The sequence below is a fragment of the Cottoperca gobio genome, chromosome 13 (genome assembly GCF_900634415.1).
Source record: "Cottoperca gobio chromosome 13, fCotGob3.1, whole genome shotgun sequence".
NCBI classification, from domain to species: domain Eukaryota; kingdom Metazoa; phylum Chordata; class Actinopteri; order Perciformes; family Bovichtidae; genus Cottoperca; species Cottoperca gobio.
In genome coordinates this window covers 22960464-22979188 of record NC_041367.1, presented here as the reverse complement: position 1 = coordinate 22979188, position 18725 = coordinate 22960464, and the positions used below count along the sequence as shown (strand labels likewise).

Here is an 18725-nt window from a genome sequence, read left to right as displayed (position 1 = left end):
GAGTATTTTACTTTCAACTTTAAATCTTGTTTTGGGTACAGCATTTCAAATAGAGCAATAACTATTTCATATACAGCAATAGATATATTTGAATAACTATATCAACATTTTAGTTATTCTTTAGGGAAAGTATCAAACTTTGTTTTGTCTTCACAGATATGGCTGGCTCCAGCAGCAGTCCAGTTCTGCTCTCTCATCCATATTGAAAGCTGAGGCCTAAACAGGACCAGAATGCAGAGATCACTGACGGTAGATTTGTGTATACATTCTTGTTTTTTGGTGCCATTATTTAGAATATGACCTATGTGTAAATCTGTGCACTGTGGCCTTGTCAGTACTTACTAATGTTCAAATAAATGGCATCCCAAGAAAAATATTATATGACCCTTTACATTATTTTGCAATTTTGTACTCAATGTTATATTATCACAAATGTTATTACAGAATGCTTAATTTAAACAACCATACCGAACCCTTTCTTTTGGGTTTTATGTTTAAAGTCTACTAATATGCAACACCAAACCTGCCCCAAATAGTTTTTTGTTTATATATATATATATATATATATATATATATATATATATATATATATATATATTAACATTTAACCAAACCACAATCATTCCTTAACTAATAATTTTTTGTTGCCAAACCCTATCCATACGCTAGACTCGTGTATCAAAGCCCTGCACTTTGTACGTCCACCATCAGCCCTGACCATCTCCCTGTGTGTTGTACAAGAACGTAGCACTTCCTTCCCTGAAATAAACATCGCGAGTGAACATAATCTAGGCAGCAATTGTATTTCCCTCAAACATATTAGCAGTATATGAACATCAGGTTTCCATGCAGTGGTTTTGCATGTTTTATCCTATTTACGGCAAATCACATATTTTATATTACAGCTACCCATTTTGCAAAACATGCTGTTGTGTTTTTGATTTTTTTTGGATGAAGTCCATCCAGTCATTACATCTATCGGCTGGAGATTTAACAAAAAAAGTCAACTTTCACAAAAAGTAATGCAGACTTGATATTCACTGCAAATGATTACCCAACTCAGACAAGTTTCAAGAGTCTGCCCAGTGATTATTTTATGCCATATTGAAATTAATGGTAGACAATCTGAACATCAAAAAACTGCACAGCATTCATTTGAAAACGGTCAGCAAAAAGGCAGACTACATATACACAATACTGGTATGGTCCTTTAAGCAAAGCACACTAGTGAGCAAAACTCTACTTTGAAAGCTAGATGAGTGTCTGATCACTATTATCAGCCAAGTTATACTTCAGCATTTCAATTTAGCCGGCTGATAATAATAATAATAATAATAATACATTTAATTTATATAGCGCTTTTCGAGACCTCAAAGCCGCTTTACAATAGTAGGGGAAGTGATTTGTTGATTTGAAGAGCCTCCCTTCATGTGACATTCATCAACAGCTGAGAAAGAGGTGCTGACATGAACCAGGAACTAGCCATAAGCATAACTCATGATCTAATGAGAGCTCTGTGTGAGAGAAAGCAGTGCCCTCTGATGATGTACTCACCCTGTTGTCTCTACATTCTTTCAACAAGTTTGCTTTACCTTGACTTTTGATTGCAAGTGCATCTTTTAAGTTCTATTGGACAGCACCATGCAGTGGTCTTTATATGTTATAAATTGTGCGGTGTATTGTAAGACTAGTTGTCTCAGTAAGAATTCATTTAGCATCTGAAAAACAGCATTTTTTTAAAGAAAGTTCCTAACAAAACTTTTGTAATTTCGTAATGTTAATGAATCTTAATTGATTCATTACCCAGCAGAAATGATTTGATTCAATGTCAAATTCAAATCCCAAAGTTATATTGAATAGTGTAATTTGTGATTTGTCGACAGAACACTGGAATAACTGGCATTCTGGTATTAAAACATTTTGACCGGTGTATTTATTTGGTATAAAATCTTTACTATTTGTGTGGTATGTATGTTCAAAAGTGAGTAAGAACAATTCTGTTAATCTTGAAATGCCGTTTCTTGTGACATTCTCTCTTACATCAATAAAAGAAACAATCAAACATGTCTATATTGAACAGTTCACACATGATGTAACATTAATAAACCCCTAAATAATGGGTTTAATTAAGAAATAAGCTATTATATGCAAAGCCAAAATGACCAGAAATGGTCATTTTAGAGGAAGGGTAATATAATTTAGTAGTACAATGTTGGTCTTGAATTAAATATAGCAAACAATTAGAGGCATGAAAAGGTTTATTCATCAGGTGTGCAAAAATGTCAATATATTCAAAAATGTTATAATGAATTTAACAACATGAAATAAAGGGACAATGCACAAATGCATGAGGGACCATCATCATACCCTACAGATGAGTTCAAACTCCACTGTATGTAATGCTACAGAGAGCCTTTTTTCTTTCAGCTTTCCTGCATCATCCTGTTTTCTATTTGTACCCTTGCAAGGATTCTTTCCAAGTAAGTCATTTGGGAGTGGGATTTGTGTGCTGCTCTCTTTTCCAGTACTCACCATGGCTTAACAACAGTTCTTAAAGCCCGCATCTGGTTGCTGTCCCGTTTCACTAGAATATTGTTTGGAGTCATGAGTTTGGAGCCAAGATTGGACAAACAACCACAGTAGTATGGCTTAGTCTTACACTCACAACATTTCTTCAGATTAGTGCTAGTATCACGCAACTAGCACAGACTTGTACAAAGTTTTTGAATAAGACCCATACACTAACAACTCTCACAATGGATAGTTTTTTGGTGCACCTTTTCACTTGATTTAATTACTCTGTATGTACATCATGGAAAAACAACTGTCATACATATAGCTAGCTAATTTAATATATTTGTGCATACGATTCTTAGTGTATGCACAGCTTTTCTGTCTGTTATATTCTGATATGATTAATCTTACTTTTACCCTATACATCAAGGTGTAGCAAATCTCATTTTGGCACATATGAATAATTAGGACTCAAGGGAGCTTGGCTGTGAACACTTTTTTAAATCTGTAATATCTTTTGGAAACCAACCCCAACCCCTCTTACTTCTCAAGGCTGGTGTGTTGTATTTTAATTATTTTTTTTAAATAGTCAACCAACGCCATGAAAAGACCCAAACCACCAATGTGTTGATCTTTCATATCAAAGTTGCCAAACACTTACATTTATTTTGAGTCAACCCTATACATACCGCCCTGCTGCCTGACATACACCGTCACGGTATATACTGTATATTGGATATATGTTGCCGTGAGACGAGTATGTGATGTGAGTAAAGCGGTGGACTCGAGTTGACTGTCTGCTCAAATTAATGATGAAAATAGTCCTGTTTTATGTTTGTCCAAAACTACAGCAACCAGCTGTTTTAGGAACATGCTGAGAGCTTTTTAATACTGTGTATTTGTGAACAGTTTTTAAAGGTTTACATCTTCACCCCAATGAGCTTGGGGATGAGTGATACAGACAGGATAGGGTTACAAAGTAGTTGGTTTTTGTCATCTCATTGGATTTGTTGACAATAAGAAAAATATAGAATTACAGCAGCCTTATTCATTAAACATGCTCTATCTAGATGGAGCTCAACAAGAAATGATGAAACCCTCAGTGCTCAGTTTTCCCTGGGAGACCATCATTTACACATATTTTACAAATCTGGGCCTCTCATTCTCTTCAAGGGCAAGCATAGCAATTGTTGATTAGAGGTTATTGTCTGAAAAACTATCCTCTCTTACTTCAGGTTAGGTCGCTAACACTTCTTGAATGTTGTTAGCAAGTTACTGTTAGACTTTGTGTCGCATCAACACGTCTTGTGCCCTTGAGCTTACTTCTCCCTCTGATAGACTTTGTGCTGCTCAAACCTGCACTTTGCATTTGAGTGTTGAAAAAGCACTCTATCTGATCACAGGCTAGTACATATGCTACACATTTGCAGAAGTAAAAACTGGTTTCTACAGTGGTCCACATTAGCTGTCAGTCCAATGAGTCCCTGCGCTACTCAGCCCCACTTGGTACTGATAGGATGGATCCCGGATGGATACAGAGCCTTGTGTGGGATAGGCTGAGAAATCTCTGTGAGGCCGGAGTGGTGACCCTGGCTTCTTGTGGTACAGAGGTGGGTGGCCTGACCTATCTCTGGATCCCGGAAGTGTTGGAGAGCAGGATGAAGAGGAGGACGAAGGCGGTACGACGGGCAGACCTCGCTGAACCGTAGCTGAGTTGTAGACCCCTAAGTCAGCCTGTGGTCGTGACACCATGGATGATGTGGGGTGTGGTACAACCGGCGTGACCGTAGCAGCATTGGTGAAGTGAGCTGTGAAGGGCTGGTATGGCACACCCTCCACGCTATAGCGAGGGTAGGGCTGCATTGTAGCCCACATGTTGCAATTTATTGAAGACGGGTTGGTCAGGTCATCTGTGTCCCCTGCCCCAGATCCAGACTCTGTTTCCATACTACCGTACATACAAGCTTCTCTAGAGGTGATTGCCTCAGTGCAGTACGGATGAGACAGTAAGGGTGACTCATAAGAGGTAGCTGAACGAAAGTAATGCTCCTCTGAGACCGCAGATGATGTCTCCAGATATGGCCTCTTACATCCAAGCTCTAGGTGTCGAGCATTATCTGCAAAGGGATATGATTAACGGCATAGTTTCTTTAAACCAGGGAGTACTTATCGGGCACATCTGATTCTGTACAATGACTAAAAGAACAGTTGCTAAGAACATACCTCTGTGTTTGAAGCAGTGGTACAGAAGGCTGGGGTCTCTGCTCTGAGGAAAGTGGTTCGAGATAGGATCTTGGGGGTCTGAGTTAGACAAAGGAACCCCATTCTCATACTGATAAGAGGACAGGACTTGAGGGTGCCCTGCTAGAACTCCTGCTCCGAGCTTTCCTGCTAGGTGACTATGCGAGGAGATGAGCCTCTGGCGAACCATGTTCTTTGAAATCACAGGATATTCTTTCCTATACACCAGAAGCAGCAACAGAAGAGAAAAGGAATCAATCTGCCATGCCTGCAATTCCACAACAAGTCTTTTAAGGAGGCAAAGGTATGTTTTTTCTATCCATTCACAAAAAAGCGCTAATGTTTATGAGAAACCTCTAAATGGTCCTACAGAGTCAGTTTTACTTTACTGGTTCATTTTTGTGTTAACATACCCCTGTAGTCTTGAAACGCGCAGATCTCCTTCTTCACTACCCCGGAATCCTTTGGCAAATGGATTGTTTTCTATCTTCAGCTGAGTGATCTAGAAACATGAGGTTTCATTTAAAATGTAATTCTATTTGATATCAACCAAACCTTAGTTAAAGCAATGCACACGTTAATAGTAACATTTCATCACTCTACACCTAGAAACATTCACTACCCTTTCAACTCGCCAACATCTAGTTAAACATGATTCAACTTCAGACAGAAAGAATATTGAGTGTAATCCCATATTATTCATACAATTAAGAGCTGACACCAACCAGTTTTACTTTTATATTTGTAAAACTAGGAATATTGCACCACTGTAAATGAGTTGCTGTACCTTGTGGTTTTGATAAGAGGTTACAGAGATGAAGGCTGTCTCATGAAAGACATGAGTACAGTAGGCAGTGTTCTTGGATCCAAAGGCATTGTTTTCATCGGCTTTGACTATGTGTAGTCTGGGCTGGTACTTGTGCATAGAGTTCAGGATGATCTAGGAAGAGGAAGAGAATGTAAGACATTTTATTTTAAACTTATTTATATTATAGTCTGTGAACAGCCACGATGGTGTGGTACACATTGGTTTTTCACCACTAGCTTGCAAAGACAATGACAATGTTAACTATCTTAAACAGTTGAAGTTTGACAGTCTCTGAAGTACTGACAATGTACTGACAATAAGAGAAGATCCGCTAGACAATGCTGGTGGGGACATCACATCATGTTCCCGCTCCAGAGTATCCAGTCAATGTTGTTTCCATTCGGCTGTGTTTCTAATTGGCTCCTTGTTCATTTGGTAGTAAATCACTAGACAGTGAACTAGATTACAACCAGTGATTCAAAGAACATTGAGACTCTGTTATGAGTCAAAGAACTGAGATATAATTAAAAAGCTTGTGATAATGATGTCACTTCAACAGCATGTTTCCCATGAGGTAAGAGCTTATATAGTGTAAAAAGACATACAAAATGCTTGAGAACTGAATTGCACAATATCCCATAATTATATTAGTTGCAGCTGTGTCTCTAGTCCTGAATACTAAATGTAGCAGATTTAGTATTAAAATCATGCCATAAGATCAAACTATTTGTAATGAGTGTGTGTCTGCCTTAATTTTATATTATTGTAAGCAGTGTTTAGCTTGATAGGGTGACTGATCTATTGAATTACTGTTAGCTCACATGCATAGCATACCATGCCTGTTACCGGTATTATATATTTAAACTAGTGATTTATTTCACCTTTATTTCACCAGATAAAACTATTTGAGATCCATTCCCTGCTGAATTTGTCATTGGAATTGAGCCTGTCAAGTGCCACGTTGTTAGATTGGATTGGATTAGATGCATTTTTCATCTCCATCACATTTGATCTGGAATCTGAATGTGTTGTGTATTGATATAGCAGGTTGCATGTTGTGAGCGTGTTTAGTGTTGCGGTTGTTTGGGTGGCTGCAGGTCGGCTCACTAGCATCACTCCACTCACCGCATCCGAGTGCCGAGCCCAGTGAAGCGTTAGCAACAGTAGGGCAGGGTCAACACTAGTCCAGCTCTGTCAGGGCTGATGAGCATCAAGCTCTGCACTTCGACTCCCCTCCTCATTTGCCAGACACTCTCCCAAGGAGACTTCTCCTCCAGGGGGCTCTCAAAGGTTGAACAGGGCACTGAGACCTAGGCTCAGGTTGAACGAATGGCCCTGTGCTCACATGCTCCTGTTGCTGAGGTAGGCTGGAGGGACACAGATACGCTATTGGCTCATTCACTGGAGGCTCTCTGTTGACCTTTGTCTGCTCTGCTGTCTGGCTGCTGTTTGAGGGTGATACTGGAGACTCTTGGGTGACTGTCAGAATGTACAGGGAAGATCAGAGAAGCCTTCCTCAGATCAGTGAAGAGCTAAAGAAGGTATTTGCCTTGATTTTCCCCTTATATAAATACATTCCAGCATGATTATTTGCCCTAACTGATATGTGCCTGCAATAAGTTCTTGAAGGACAAAAGGTATTTTATTACCATAGCGTGTAATGACCCAACCCGATCGCCAGGAAAGAATGTCATTATTGGATGATTCTGCAAAACCTGGATTACATCCATTTGAACATTTTAAAACTCTTTCCTTCTCTGAATTGTAAGTACTGTATGGTTAAGGTTAGGGAAAGAAGTTATGGCAAATAAGCTACGGTTAAGGTAAGGCAAGGGTTATGCAACTAAAACTGGGGGTTCAAATGTGACCAGTGGTCCTTTGCTGCATGTCATCCACTCTCTCTCTCCCCCTTTCCATATGTCTTATCTCTGTAACAAAGGCAAAAGGCCAAAAATATAATCTTTAGATTGTGGTTATGGTTGATGAAAAGGTGACGATCTGTGATGGGATGCAAATTCCAGTCTACACATCCATCCACCACCCCAACTTCCACACCCTTACTTTTCTTATTGGTACTGTTGGTTAAGGGCATAAATCGGTGTATTATTCAATATGGAGGTCATTCTTTGGGATACTGGGCTATATAACCATAGTACATGAGCAATCTGTATGTCGAGGTTTAATGATCAACATAAATTACTCTTGGCTGTTCTTTGTGATGATACCACCCCACCACTAGTGTGTGTAACGACTCAGCTCTGTTGAACATCTTGTGGCTAACAGTAGCAAATCTATCCTCGGTCACTAACATCTGTTTTCTATCAGTAAACAGAAGATAGTTTGTATTGCTGATTCTGAGTAGATCCATTGTCAAGACAGGAAGATGGTGGGTGAGGGATTTGATGCGATACACATAATAATGAAGTACATTGGGAATAGAAGTCTCTAGTCCTGTAGTACAGACCATAGAACACTGATTCTACAGCGTGAAAACCACATGCTCTACAAGAGGACTAGACTCTTTGGACCAGAGATTTCCGAACATTTATATGGCGTCGAACCCTAAAAAGACTCAATAGGACACAGACCTGCATTTTAAAGACATCATCTCAGAAATTCCCAATGGGAAAATATGCATGTTAATTTGAACTGAACTCTACAATAAGATGTGAGAACACATTCAGTAATGTGCATAATTAGTACTGAACGACAGTTTCTTCACTGCACTGTGAGAAGCCATGCCCTACTACACACCTCCTGGTCTGGGCGTCATCTGGGCTCTGACTGGCCTTAAACTCGCTATGTCCTCATTACTCACCCTTATCACTGGCCAGGCACTCAACTCAGTCTGACAGCAGTCCCCGCCACTGATCTGAGAGGTTATGAACCTAATGAGCCCGCCCATTGATGAAATGGCTTCAGACAAGCTAACCCAGCGTCCCCCTGGGGAGCGCTGCCACAGTCACACTCTTCACCTCCCTCTCCAGCCTCTGCCTCCTCACCTCACTTTTTTTGAATCCTTCCTTTGAGAAATCTGCCTGTGAAAAACACCTTCACATTTAGCTGTTTTGTACATCTTTAAACATTTTTAAACATCAGCTGTATGTTGTTTCTGACATTTTGTCGGATTTTTGGCTGAATAGAATTCCATTTCAGCAAAGTATTGAAGTGTTGGGGTGAATTCCAGAAAGGCAAAGCTGAAATGAATAAATTGCCTGTGGAGCACAAGGAATCTTTACGCCTATAGCTCTACAATCTAAAAGGATTCCACCTTGTAGAACCCTGTTTGTTGCATTATGTATTGATTAGTAGGCGCTTTCATTAACTGTATAGTACAGCTCAGATCATCAACACTCATCTTTGCACACTTGAAAAGACGTTCATCTTGAACAGGACTTGTTTTGCTCTGGTCTTTTTCTTGTTTTTAGCCATGCTAGCGCCGGGGATGGCAATGTTGGTCCACCACTTTGGTCCAGACTGAAATTTCTCAACAACCATTGTATGGATTACCATGAAATGTGGTACAGATATCCATTGTGCCCAGAAATGTCATTCTAATAACTTTGGTGAACCCCTGACTTTTCCTGCAGTACTACCAGAAAGTGTTAAACACTACACATATCCAGTGAAATATCTCTACATCTACAAGAATGATTGGTACAAATCTTGGTACGGATATTAATGTGTCCCAGAGGATAAATGCTAATGACCTTGGGTCCTGACTTTCTCTCTAGTGCCACAATAAGGTTGTTATTTTAGTGGCTCAGAGAGAAATGCCTCAACTGTTGGATGGATTACAATGCAATTTAATGCAGACAGTTATCGTCTTTGTAAACTGATCCCCTGACCTTTCATGTATCAAGTCAAAATTTCAATTGGTCCAATACTTTATAAACTTTATTTCTGTAAAAGTTGGGTTTCTTTACAATGAACCACAAGCATAGCTGTAGCCTCTTATTGAAGTACACTTGACTTGTCATGGAATTGACTAAGATGTGTCAACTCTCTCTCTCTCTCTCTTTTTCTTTTAGTAGTTTTCTTCCTGATTCCTAATCTGAATGATAGTTCCCAGATGTATTTGAGAGATAAAGGGATGTAGCAACTCATTACAATCAATCATATAAGTCGGTTAAATGTCTGTGAACATGGCAACAGTTCTCAATGGGGATTTAATGGGGAAGCTACATGAGTTAGACAGTGTATTAAGTCCACATAATAACCATATCATGTTAACCACTGATTTCTAAGTGATACCAATGTAAAGCTGTGTTAAGAACTGTATCCATGTTCTCAGATCTTAGCAATTAAATAGGTGAGTAAAATGTTCTCTTTAACTATTGGAATGATAGCAGGATAAAAACATACATTTTGTAAAAACATCTCTGCAGGTACTCACATGCCCGAAAGGGTCCAGGTGATTGTTTGTGAGCTTGAGCTTCTGAAACGACACCAATTGCCTCATCCAGTGAGCTCCTGTGGCGGGGGAATCAGGGTGCACGTACAGTCTGCCTGGCATTGCTGGCTCGGCCTTGCCAGCCACCATCCTAAAACAGATTGAGAAACGTGCAGAAGCAAACTGTGTAGTAAAGAAAGTAATAATTTAATGTTGCATCTAGCTGTTTTTTTTCAAGAGCTTATGCCATCCAACATTTAGAAGATATGTGTCAGTAATCTAAAATAACTCACTAAAACTGTCTGTTCCTGTCACCACATGAACCAAGTCTCGTTTACTATAATGTAGCAATATAGAGGCGTAGATCTCCACTGCTCTGAACCCATACAGTATTACATCCTTTAGCCTGGAAGGAGGTGGCCTCTGTTAAAACATCATTACTAATTATGCTTCTCCAAGGTGTCGCTGAGAAACACCAGAACCCACCAACTGCAGGCCATGCCACAAGGTCAGAAACAAAGGGTTGTGAAATGACTTATTTTGCGTTCTCTTCAGCTTTTCCTGGTAAAACCTTTTTGTTCACCCATTGACTCCACCCTGCCTGCAGAAAAGAGCTGTAGCCAATAATAATCTGTAGTAGCACTTAGCTATCAAACCATGCCAGTCTTAGATGATCTGCTCTGTAAAAAATAATTGAACTAAGAATTTTGAAGTAAAAAAATACATTGAAAGGCTAGATCTACTATGCTTTGTGTCCTTTCCTGGCAAGTGTATTTTGTTTTCTTTTGAGATTATGTGTGGATGTGAGGATTTTAGTAAATGCTGTGCATCTTGAAGGGAATGATGGTTATCTGAAGAACCAAGTGCCTCTTTTAAAATGATATAATTTACCCAATATAGACATGACTGAAGCAGCCAGTACACATGATGACTCTCACTCCCTCTATCTCATGGAGAGAAGAAGGGAGCAGAACATCGGTGCCATGGTTTGGCCCTTTGTAATGACCTGTGGGTTTACAAACTAAGGGTCCATGTCCAGGGCCTGATTAGCCTGTTGGTTGCTCCAAGACAAAAAAAATGCAGTTGGATCCCTATTGTGCACAAATATAAATTAGAATGATGAAGGTCTTAAAACAACTGTATAATGAGTGCAACATCATTACTGTAGGTAATAATACAATTATATTACAATAATGCACTAACGCTCTTAGCTGATATTATACTATAATATTATTTAGCGTTGCACAGTCCCTAACAAACTTGAATTAATCAAATTACCAGCAAATTGACATGCGAGTGAACCAATTGTTTTAGGGGCCGTCCACACTAAGAACAATAACTATAAATGTAAGGATGTGAGCATCCACACCGATGAATGATAATCTTCTGTTAACAGCAGGCACTGCACGCTCCAGCTGTTTTGGAACCCCAGAATGGATATTGATGACCTATATGCTCATATACATTCTGTTCAAAGACCATTTTACTAATCCAATCTCCTGTGTGGAACAAATACACATTTGTATCTGATGGATTTGATTGGCTGTCAGTGTTTCTATCGTTCATCAAATCGTTCTGAAAGTGATCGCAACGATATTGTTCGCCACTGTCATTGTTGTTATAGTTGTTGTGTGGCCTCCACCATACGCTTGAGTTAGAACACTTTTTAAAACCATTTATTTAAAGTTTTCATTATAGTTATCGTACCGGTGCGGACGACCCTTTGGTTGCCTAACCTTGACAAATGAAACCTTGATTACAGTTTTTAACCATCAGCACAACCTATCCCTAATGTCAAACATACAGTAGTTGCCATGCGCAGATGTTGTAGAAAGCAAACATTTTGAAAATCGTTGTATTGGAAGCACAAAAAGATTGAATGATTGTAATCCAGAAGTTCGCAAATTCTTGTTTGGCGATGAGGGTTAGAAAGCAACATGGCAGAGCTATTTCTCCAGTCCTTAGTCCTCTCTCACTGAAGCAAAACTAATCAGATTTTACAGAACATAAGCCAATTACAAGACAATAGCAGATTTAATTTCTCTTTATTTCGCAAATGTCTTGCCTCAGTTGCTTAAAAGGCATCATTACGCAGCCTGACTGAGAGCAAGTAGCATGGGACTACAAACACCATCCACCGGTCAGTGTATTTTCTGCTTGTTTCTGAGCTAAACCCATTGAAATGCTCAATTGTGACATCCTGAAACACAGTGTAGAGAAGTAAAGAAGACTCAGAAAGTCAGCACACTTATGTCAGTTACACAGCAATATCTAACAGAAGCTAAGTTACTGGTCATAGCAGAACAATTAAGGCTGTAGTTATAGGTCGCCTTCAACAAGGCTCATTTATGGCTTTGCAATCGCAAACTTACCACTTGTTATCACAGAACTTGTAGCGATGGTCATCAGCTGGGACAATGTCAATAAGTAGGATGTATTTAGTTTTGGGGTTCATCCCAGTCACTTTAACCTTGTAGCTGGGAAACATCCTCCTGTTGAAGAACGTAAAGGGAAAGTGTTAGATATCCTTTTATTTGGCTTCCAGGTGAAAGCAAGACAGTACTTGATTAAACAATTGAGTATTAGATTACATTAGTCTTAAACTACAACATATGTTTCTTAAAAGATATCAGTGTGGTTGTAACCTTTAAGAATGATTTATATACATGATTTGTATACATGATTGTCAGTTTCCATAAAAACACCAGACACAACTGCCTTTTCATATGCAACCAATTTGAGGGACTAATAAAAACCTGCTTTTACCAAAGGTCTGTATTTTGCACTCTGCAATGATCTTCTTCCTAAGAAAGGATCCGATGGGCCATTAAAAACATTTGTGTGTGTAGGATAAGTGTAGTATTGTCACGGATAGTGCAGATGAAGATCCAATTAGCTTATTGACTGTAGCTCAGTGATGTTGTTAAGGGATTGGGATGAGAAAAGATCATTAGATATCGTGGGAATGAGAGATGAGTGGGCTGAGAAGCTGCCCTCTCTGAAACCTGAAATCACCTTGACCTGAACATAAAGTGGATGAAACCTACTTAAACCTATAGATAACACCACTAAGCACATTAAGGAATAAAACCCAAACTTGCCAAACTTTCCATGATCATCTTCTCGATGTTGTCCTTACTGTCCTCTCACATTTTCTGGCCTGGTAAGGATTTGTCTCCTTGCAGGCATTTATTTGCGAGAAGACTGAAATCCTCTCATACTTGTGATACTGAGAGGCCATAAAAAGTATGGGAACACGCTCGATCTTTCATCTTTTAAATGCCTCCAGACTAAAAGACAGAATATGTTAATATAGCACTCAAAGCCATAAAACACATGAAGGGAGCTACCTTTCCTGACCTCTTCTGGGAAACCAAAAACTATTTCAGCCTATCTGCCCCAAAGGAAATTTCGCAAAGGGCTCTGCACCCCTTATAAAGCCCTAAGTGGTTTTTAATGGCACCCGAGATCGGACAGCAGTTTAGATAGCCAGCTCGTCATTGCTTAAGAGGCTACGGTCAAAAAGGCCTGCAGTTTATCTGTGGGCGCCGCCCATGGCAACGTATTCAAACATTGGAGGACACTCTCATGAAAGCCTTGGATGCTTTCTGGGAAAATGGCGTAGCATCAAAACCCCTATCTACATATTAACTGTTCCGATTGGTGCAAATGCCCTTCTTCAAAGGCTCATAGTGCCTGACACCATCTGATCATGTTACTGTAAATACTCCATCGCCTAACATAGAGAGAGAGGAGGGGGACTTAGGGCAGGTAATTTAAATCTCTCTCCCAGGCCTCAAATCCAATCAGTAGAAGAGATCAGTCACAGTATCATCCTCACTGAAAGACGGGTTAATCTTAGAGGAACATTCAAAACAGCCCTCTTCTCATCTCTGGCTCCACGTACACCATACAGACAGAGCAGATGGAGGTCTGTGTCAACACATGCGGCCCTCGGATCTGTGTAATATAGCCATAACTACCTAGTGAAGGGCTTTGCTGCTCCCTCTTCAGCTGTGGAAATGAGTCTGTCCAGCCAGACAGATAAACTGGATGTGACACAACGTTATACACAAATGAATGTTGAATAAAAATGTGTCTTGGTTCTTTAGAGATACTAACTTAGCTTGGTCCTAGAATCACATGCTCTTAAGGTCTTAGTATGCTTCCAACTAACTAGGTCAGCTGAACACGTCTAAGGCAAAAGTGTTTATACTTATAGAACAGCCACACTTGAAGTCATAGTGAGGGGGAGAGGCAATAAATTGTCCCATGCCTACTTTTACACCTACGCACACCGGGCTAATTGCAGTAACAGGGGGAGGGTTTTGGGATTATGAAACAGGAAGTTACAAAAATGGTGGAACACAGCCTCCCAGTCCCAGAGTTGCAGACACTGAGAGGCGATCCAACAAGCTCTTGGTCTGCAGCGTACTGAGTGTGTATTAAGTGTTGAAATGTCTCAGCTGAACTGTGATGTGTATTGGAACCTATACATCTTAACCCTTTATTATTAAAAGCCTTGCTGCGAGAAGCGGTTAAACAGGGACGATTTTTGGTTGAAATAGTACTGTCCCTTTAAAAATAAAAATCCATTCATTCTAATTGATTCCAATTCATAAACCATGTTGAACAACTAATGTGTAGGTCCACTGCCTCACTTGAGTCACAAGGTAACGTTTCTGTTTAAAAAAGTAAGCAAACATTTTTTTTTCTAATGTTGTTGAATCCAAAATACTTCGTCACACTTCTCAGATAGATTTAGTTGCCAGGATTATCCATCCAGCACAGCTCACTTGTGTTCTCCATTTCTGAATTTAGAATGAAAAAGTCACAGCAGTGAAAAGTAGTGAGATGGAAAGAAATGTAAAGGGATGTTTTTCATCATCAGTAGTAACACAACCATTGTAGTCTAGGACTGAGAAATATGATGACATACTGTTAATGATGATAAGAATTTATCAACCATTTGGCATTTTGTTTATACTCAGGCATGCCTTTAATATTTCTGATTAAATACGGCAACATGTTTTGATATTGGAATATAACATACAAGGTATATTTTAGTACTGCATATCTGCTACATCAGTAAAAAAGAATCATTGGTATTGCAAATCTAAAACCTCTAAGACATCATCAAGGCATACATATACATACGGTGGTGTGACTAAGTGAGTGAGTTTAAGAGGAGCATGAGAAATGGAAGTCGGAGAGTGTGTGTATGATATCAGTGTCAGGGTGTGTTTCTGTGCCCAGCCAGCTGTTTCTCTTAACAATCCCACATGTTTAGGCCCTCCAGTGATCCATTCCCTCTCTGGGAATCTCCAGTACCACGGCAAGATCAAAAGAAGTGTTGGGGAGAGGTGGGGGGGATGATGAAGCGCTACAACCTAGTAGACTCGGCCTATTGTGGGCGCCGGATTCCTCTTATCAACCCTCCGCTGCTCTCTTGACGGGCTGTGTACAAAGAGGGAGAGTGAGGGAAGAGCTGCGCTGGGTGCTTTGAAGAGGGAGGATTACGCCTGGACAATGACACTCACAATAACAAGTCTACTAGTCTCATCGAGGTGCTGCATGGGAGTGGACTGACCAAGTTTCATCTCGGAGTGTTGGGGAAATGTGGGATCGGCCTGGCCACTCTGCATCTGTACCTCCTCCCCTGCCACCTTTGGAATGACCCTCCTTGCATGTTACGACTACGGGTCCCAAACTCTTTTTAAACCAGGAAACCCTTTTATTAAGATTTATTTCCATTGCACCTTGTTTCAGATATCTGTTGATAAAGTGCGTTGACGGTTTCGGTGTTTTCATTTTTCTTTAATGTTTGCCCATAAAGTGCCCAGTGTATAACATTGTTTCATAATCTTACATTTATATACACAACCTGTAATGTCCTTATCTGAAGTATACTGTTGTGTGCCTAGATGTCATCACGCTACCTCAAATAATATAACGCTTTTAGGAATGTAAGGAATCAGTATCTGCAGTACATCCAGTATTTAGTTTTGGATCGAAACCAACATTTGTGGATGAATTGCTTTTGAAATATTTCCATTGCTTGCTCTGAAATGTGCTACTGCTGTGTACCTGGAAAACTCACAAGCAGGAAAGTTTGTTGTGTGACTGTTACATCCGGCAGGCGAAGGATAATATGTCACCATGTTGCTGCGCCAACACCACATAATTAACAGGGTTTTTATTATGATTATTCTTTTTGTTTGAAAACATAAAAATAATCACATTTTGTTAACATTAAATGCCATTTTGTTTTTTATTTATGAAAACGTTATTAAAAATGTACAATTAATGAATGGAAATCCAAAACTCTTGGCACCAACTTTTGGAACCACCCGCTGGAGACTTCAGTATAGACAGCGTATGTCTTTACATCAGTACCACCAAAGATCATGGTGCTACAAACACCTTCCTTTTTTAATGACGATGATTAAAGTACAATCATATTTGATTGTGATATTTGGTATTAATATGATCAATTTGTTGTGACAAAGGTTTCACACATAGCCTACTTCCCACTTCTGCATATTTTTTGCACCTCATTAATTATTAAGAATTTTCAAGTGCTCGTAATCTCTTGTTACGAGTTATGATGTTTTTAAATTAATCTTTCTGTCCAAATACTTTAAGACTCCTCAAAAACACATCCCACATGCACAAAGTTCAGCAGCATTTTAGCTTCTTTCAGACAAAAGTAATCCTGACTGTTAGCAGTTTAATCTGACAGTCCATTTATCATGTTATGTTTAAAATGATAACATAACACTTAACATTTTGACATGACTTTGAAATGTCAGTTTCAGCTTTCGCTCTCACAGGCTTAAAGCTCGCACCAAACAAAACAACACCCTTCAGATCCACACTGCAGCGACCACACAACCTTTTCATAGGGGTGGCCAGAGCGGGCCACTGAACATCTTGGGCTGGCACACTAACACTAAAAGCCATTTCAGGAATTATATTATGCTGTTGGAGTATATAGGCTAAGGTTAAAGGTTTTCTTTCCATATCTATGATTGAGGGATTGCCTCCACACGGATCTCAACATTGCGATGGCTGAGCTGGCAGCTGGCGGCTAACTGTGCTAACAGCTAACTGTGCTAACAGCTAACTACGGCTTCAGGGCTGACGATTACCGCTGTATGAGCACGGACTCTCATGCACTAACATGCAGGCGTGGTTGGACCGGCTAGGTAAACAAAGCACCGAGACGCTTGGATTATAACATCCTCGAAAATGATTTACAGGATAGGAAAGAGGATACATTTCTGCCAAACAAAATAGATGTATTCTTATTTTACTCTAATCTTTGCTTTTTCTTGTAAAATGCTGGACAGCTTTACATTAACAGGCCTATAAAAATATTCAAATGAAACAATCTAAAAGGGAAAAACATCACTGGGTAAACTGTGTACAACTCGAGACAAGTCCAGCCTGTGGTGAGGGGGAGCAAATGGACATTGCTTTGTTTGAAAGGGTCACAAGCCTAAAAGGTTGGGAACAACAGCCAAATCACTTATTTCTAAATCTCTCTGGCAGTGTTGTTGCATCCCCATGTCTAAGAAGATTAGTTGTAAAATAAAGTAGTAAAGCGTTATCAGAACCAATGCGACTGCTGGACAGAAAAAAGCCCTGGTGTAACCTTTTCTAAATTTAATTGAATATGCTTCATTGGGATGAATGTTACAAGGACAATATTGCCAAGGCGTCAAGTAATAATGAGATTGTACAGAAAAATAATTCATAAAGAAATCCTAAAAAGCTCTCTGCTGGTTGGCTGACATTGTTTACACTGAAGTGTTAAACTGACCAATGCTCTGCCTGACAAAATGTGGAGTATTGTGATATTATATGGGATGTGTGGCCATAATTCTGTTCATGACATCAACTCAGTCAAGAAAACATACAACAAATCAGGATCCAGGCCCATCACCCTGCTGACTTTGTGTATGTTGCTTTATCTGGCTTAAAGGAAAACAGCTGAAAGATTGATATCCTCCAAGAAATCATCTTGCTGTTGTTGGAAATCATTTTAACATCTTTAACTGATTGCTGATACATGACACTAATGCTTAGTATGCTGAAAACAAACTAAAAGAACGCTCATATGAAACTGTAACATCTGAAACACTGAGGACTCCTCATGAACACACACGCACACATCTGTCAAGTCTAACTCTTCTTTGCTTGTTTTTTTTCACTGCCTCTACACACTCTAGACTGTAGACTACCCATCCCCATCATCCGTCCTGCCAGCAGGCAGACAAGCCCCACAGCAGACTGGAGGTCTTACTGTATTGGTGGCAACAACACAAAGCCCCTTGCAGGACAATGCTAATCTAATTCAAAATGTTGTTAGAATGTCTTGTCTGCTCTGTGATTAATATTGAAAGCATTTTTGTAGAATTACTGGAAATGACTCTCACTATAAGTGCACTTGTAGAATGCTCTGCTCACATGTCGGATGTAATACAATGGTATACTGTATTTTACTGTATTACAACATATGCGCTCTGCCGTGATAACACAGTGAGTACATGTACTACTAATAATATTATACTTTAATAATTCAGCCTGGTGTTGATATGCTTTAGTGTGAGTTCCTTTCCAGAGCTGTTGCTTCTGAAGGATGAAGCCAGTTTCTGTGTGACCTTCAGCGTGTCTGCTGCAGACTGACAGTAGGTAAACCCAGACAGGTTTCCCAGCACAGCTGCACAGCTACACCGCTGCACAGCCCTTCAAAGGGCTTTAAGG

The 18725-nt window shown here is 39.7% G+C and overlaps 1 protein-coding gene across 1 annotated transcript in view; it reads right to left on the bottom strand.

The window, feature by feature from the left end:
- Positions 1 to 3849: 3849 nt before the first annotated feature.
- tbx4 (T-box transcription factor 4) overlaps positions 3850 to 18725 on the bottom strand; it is a 17459-nt gene continuing 2583 nt past the window's right edge. Inside the window, exons 3-8 of the mRNA XM_029446778.1 lie at positions 12329 to 12448; positions 9960 to 10107; positions 5543 to 5695; positions 5169 to 5257; positions 4738 to 4973; positions 3850 to 4631 (exon numbers count right to left, since the gene is read on the bottom strand). Coding sequence (XP_029302638.1) covers positions 3976 to 4631; positions 4738 to 4973; positions 5169 to 5257; positions 5543 to 5695; positions 9960 to 10107; positions 12329 to 12448 — 1402 coding nt within the window. The 3' untranslated portion in view covers positions 3850 to 3975. The remainder of the gene's footprint in view (positions 4632 to 4737; positions 4974 to 5168; positions 5258 to 5542; positions 5696 to 9959; positions 10108 to 12328; positions 12449 to 18725) is intronic.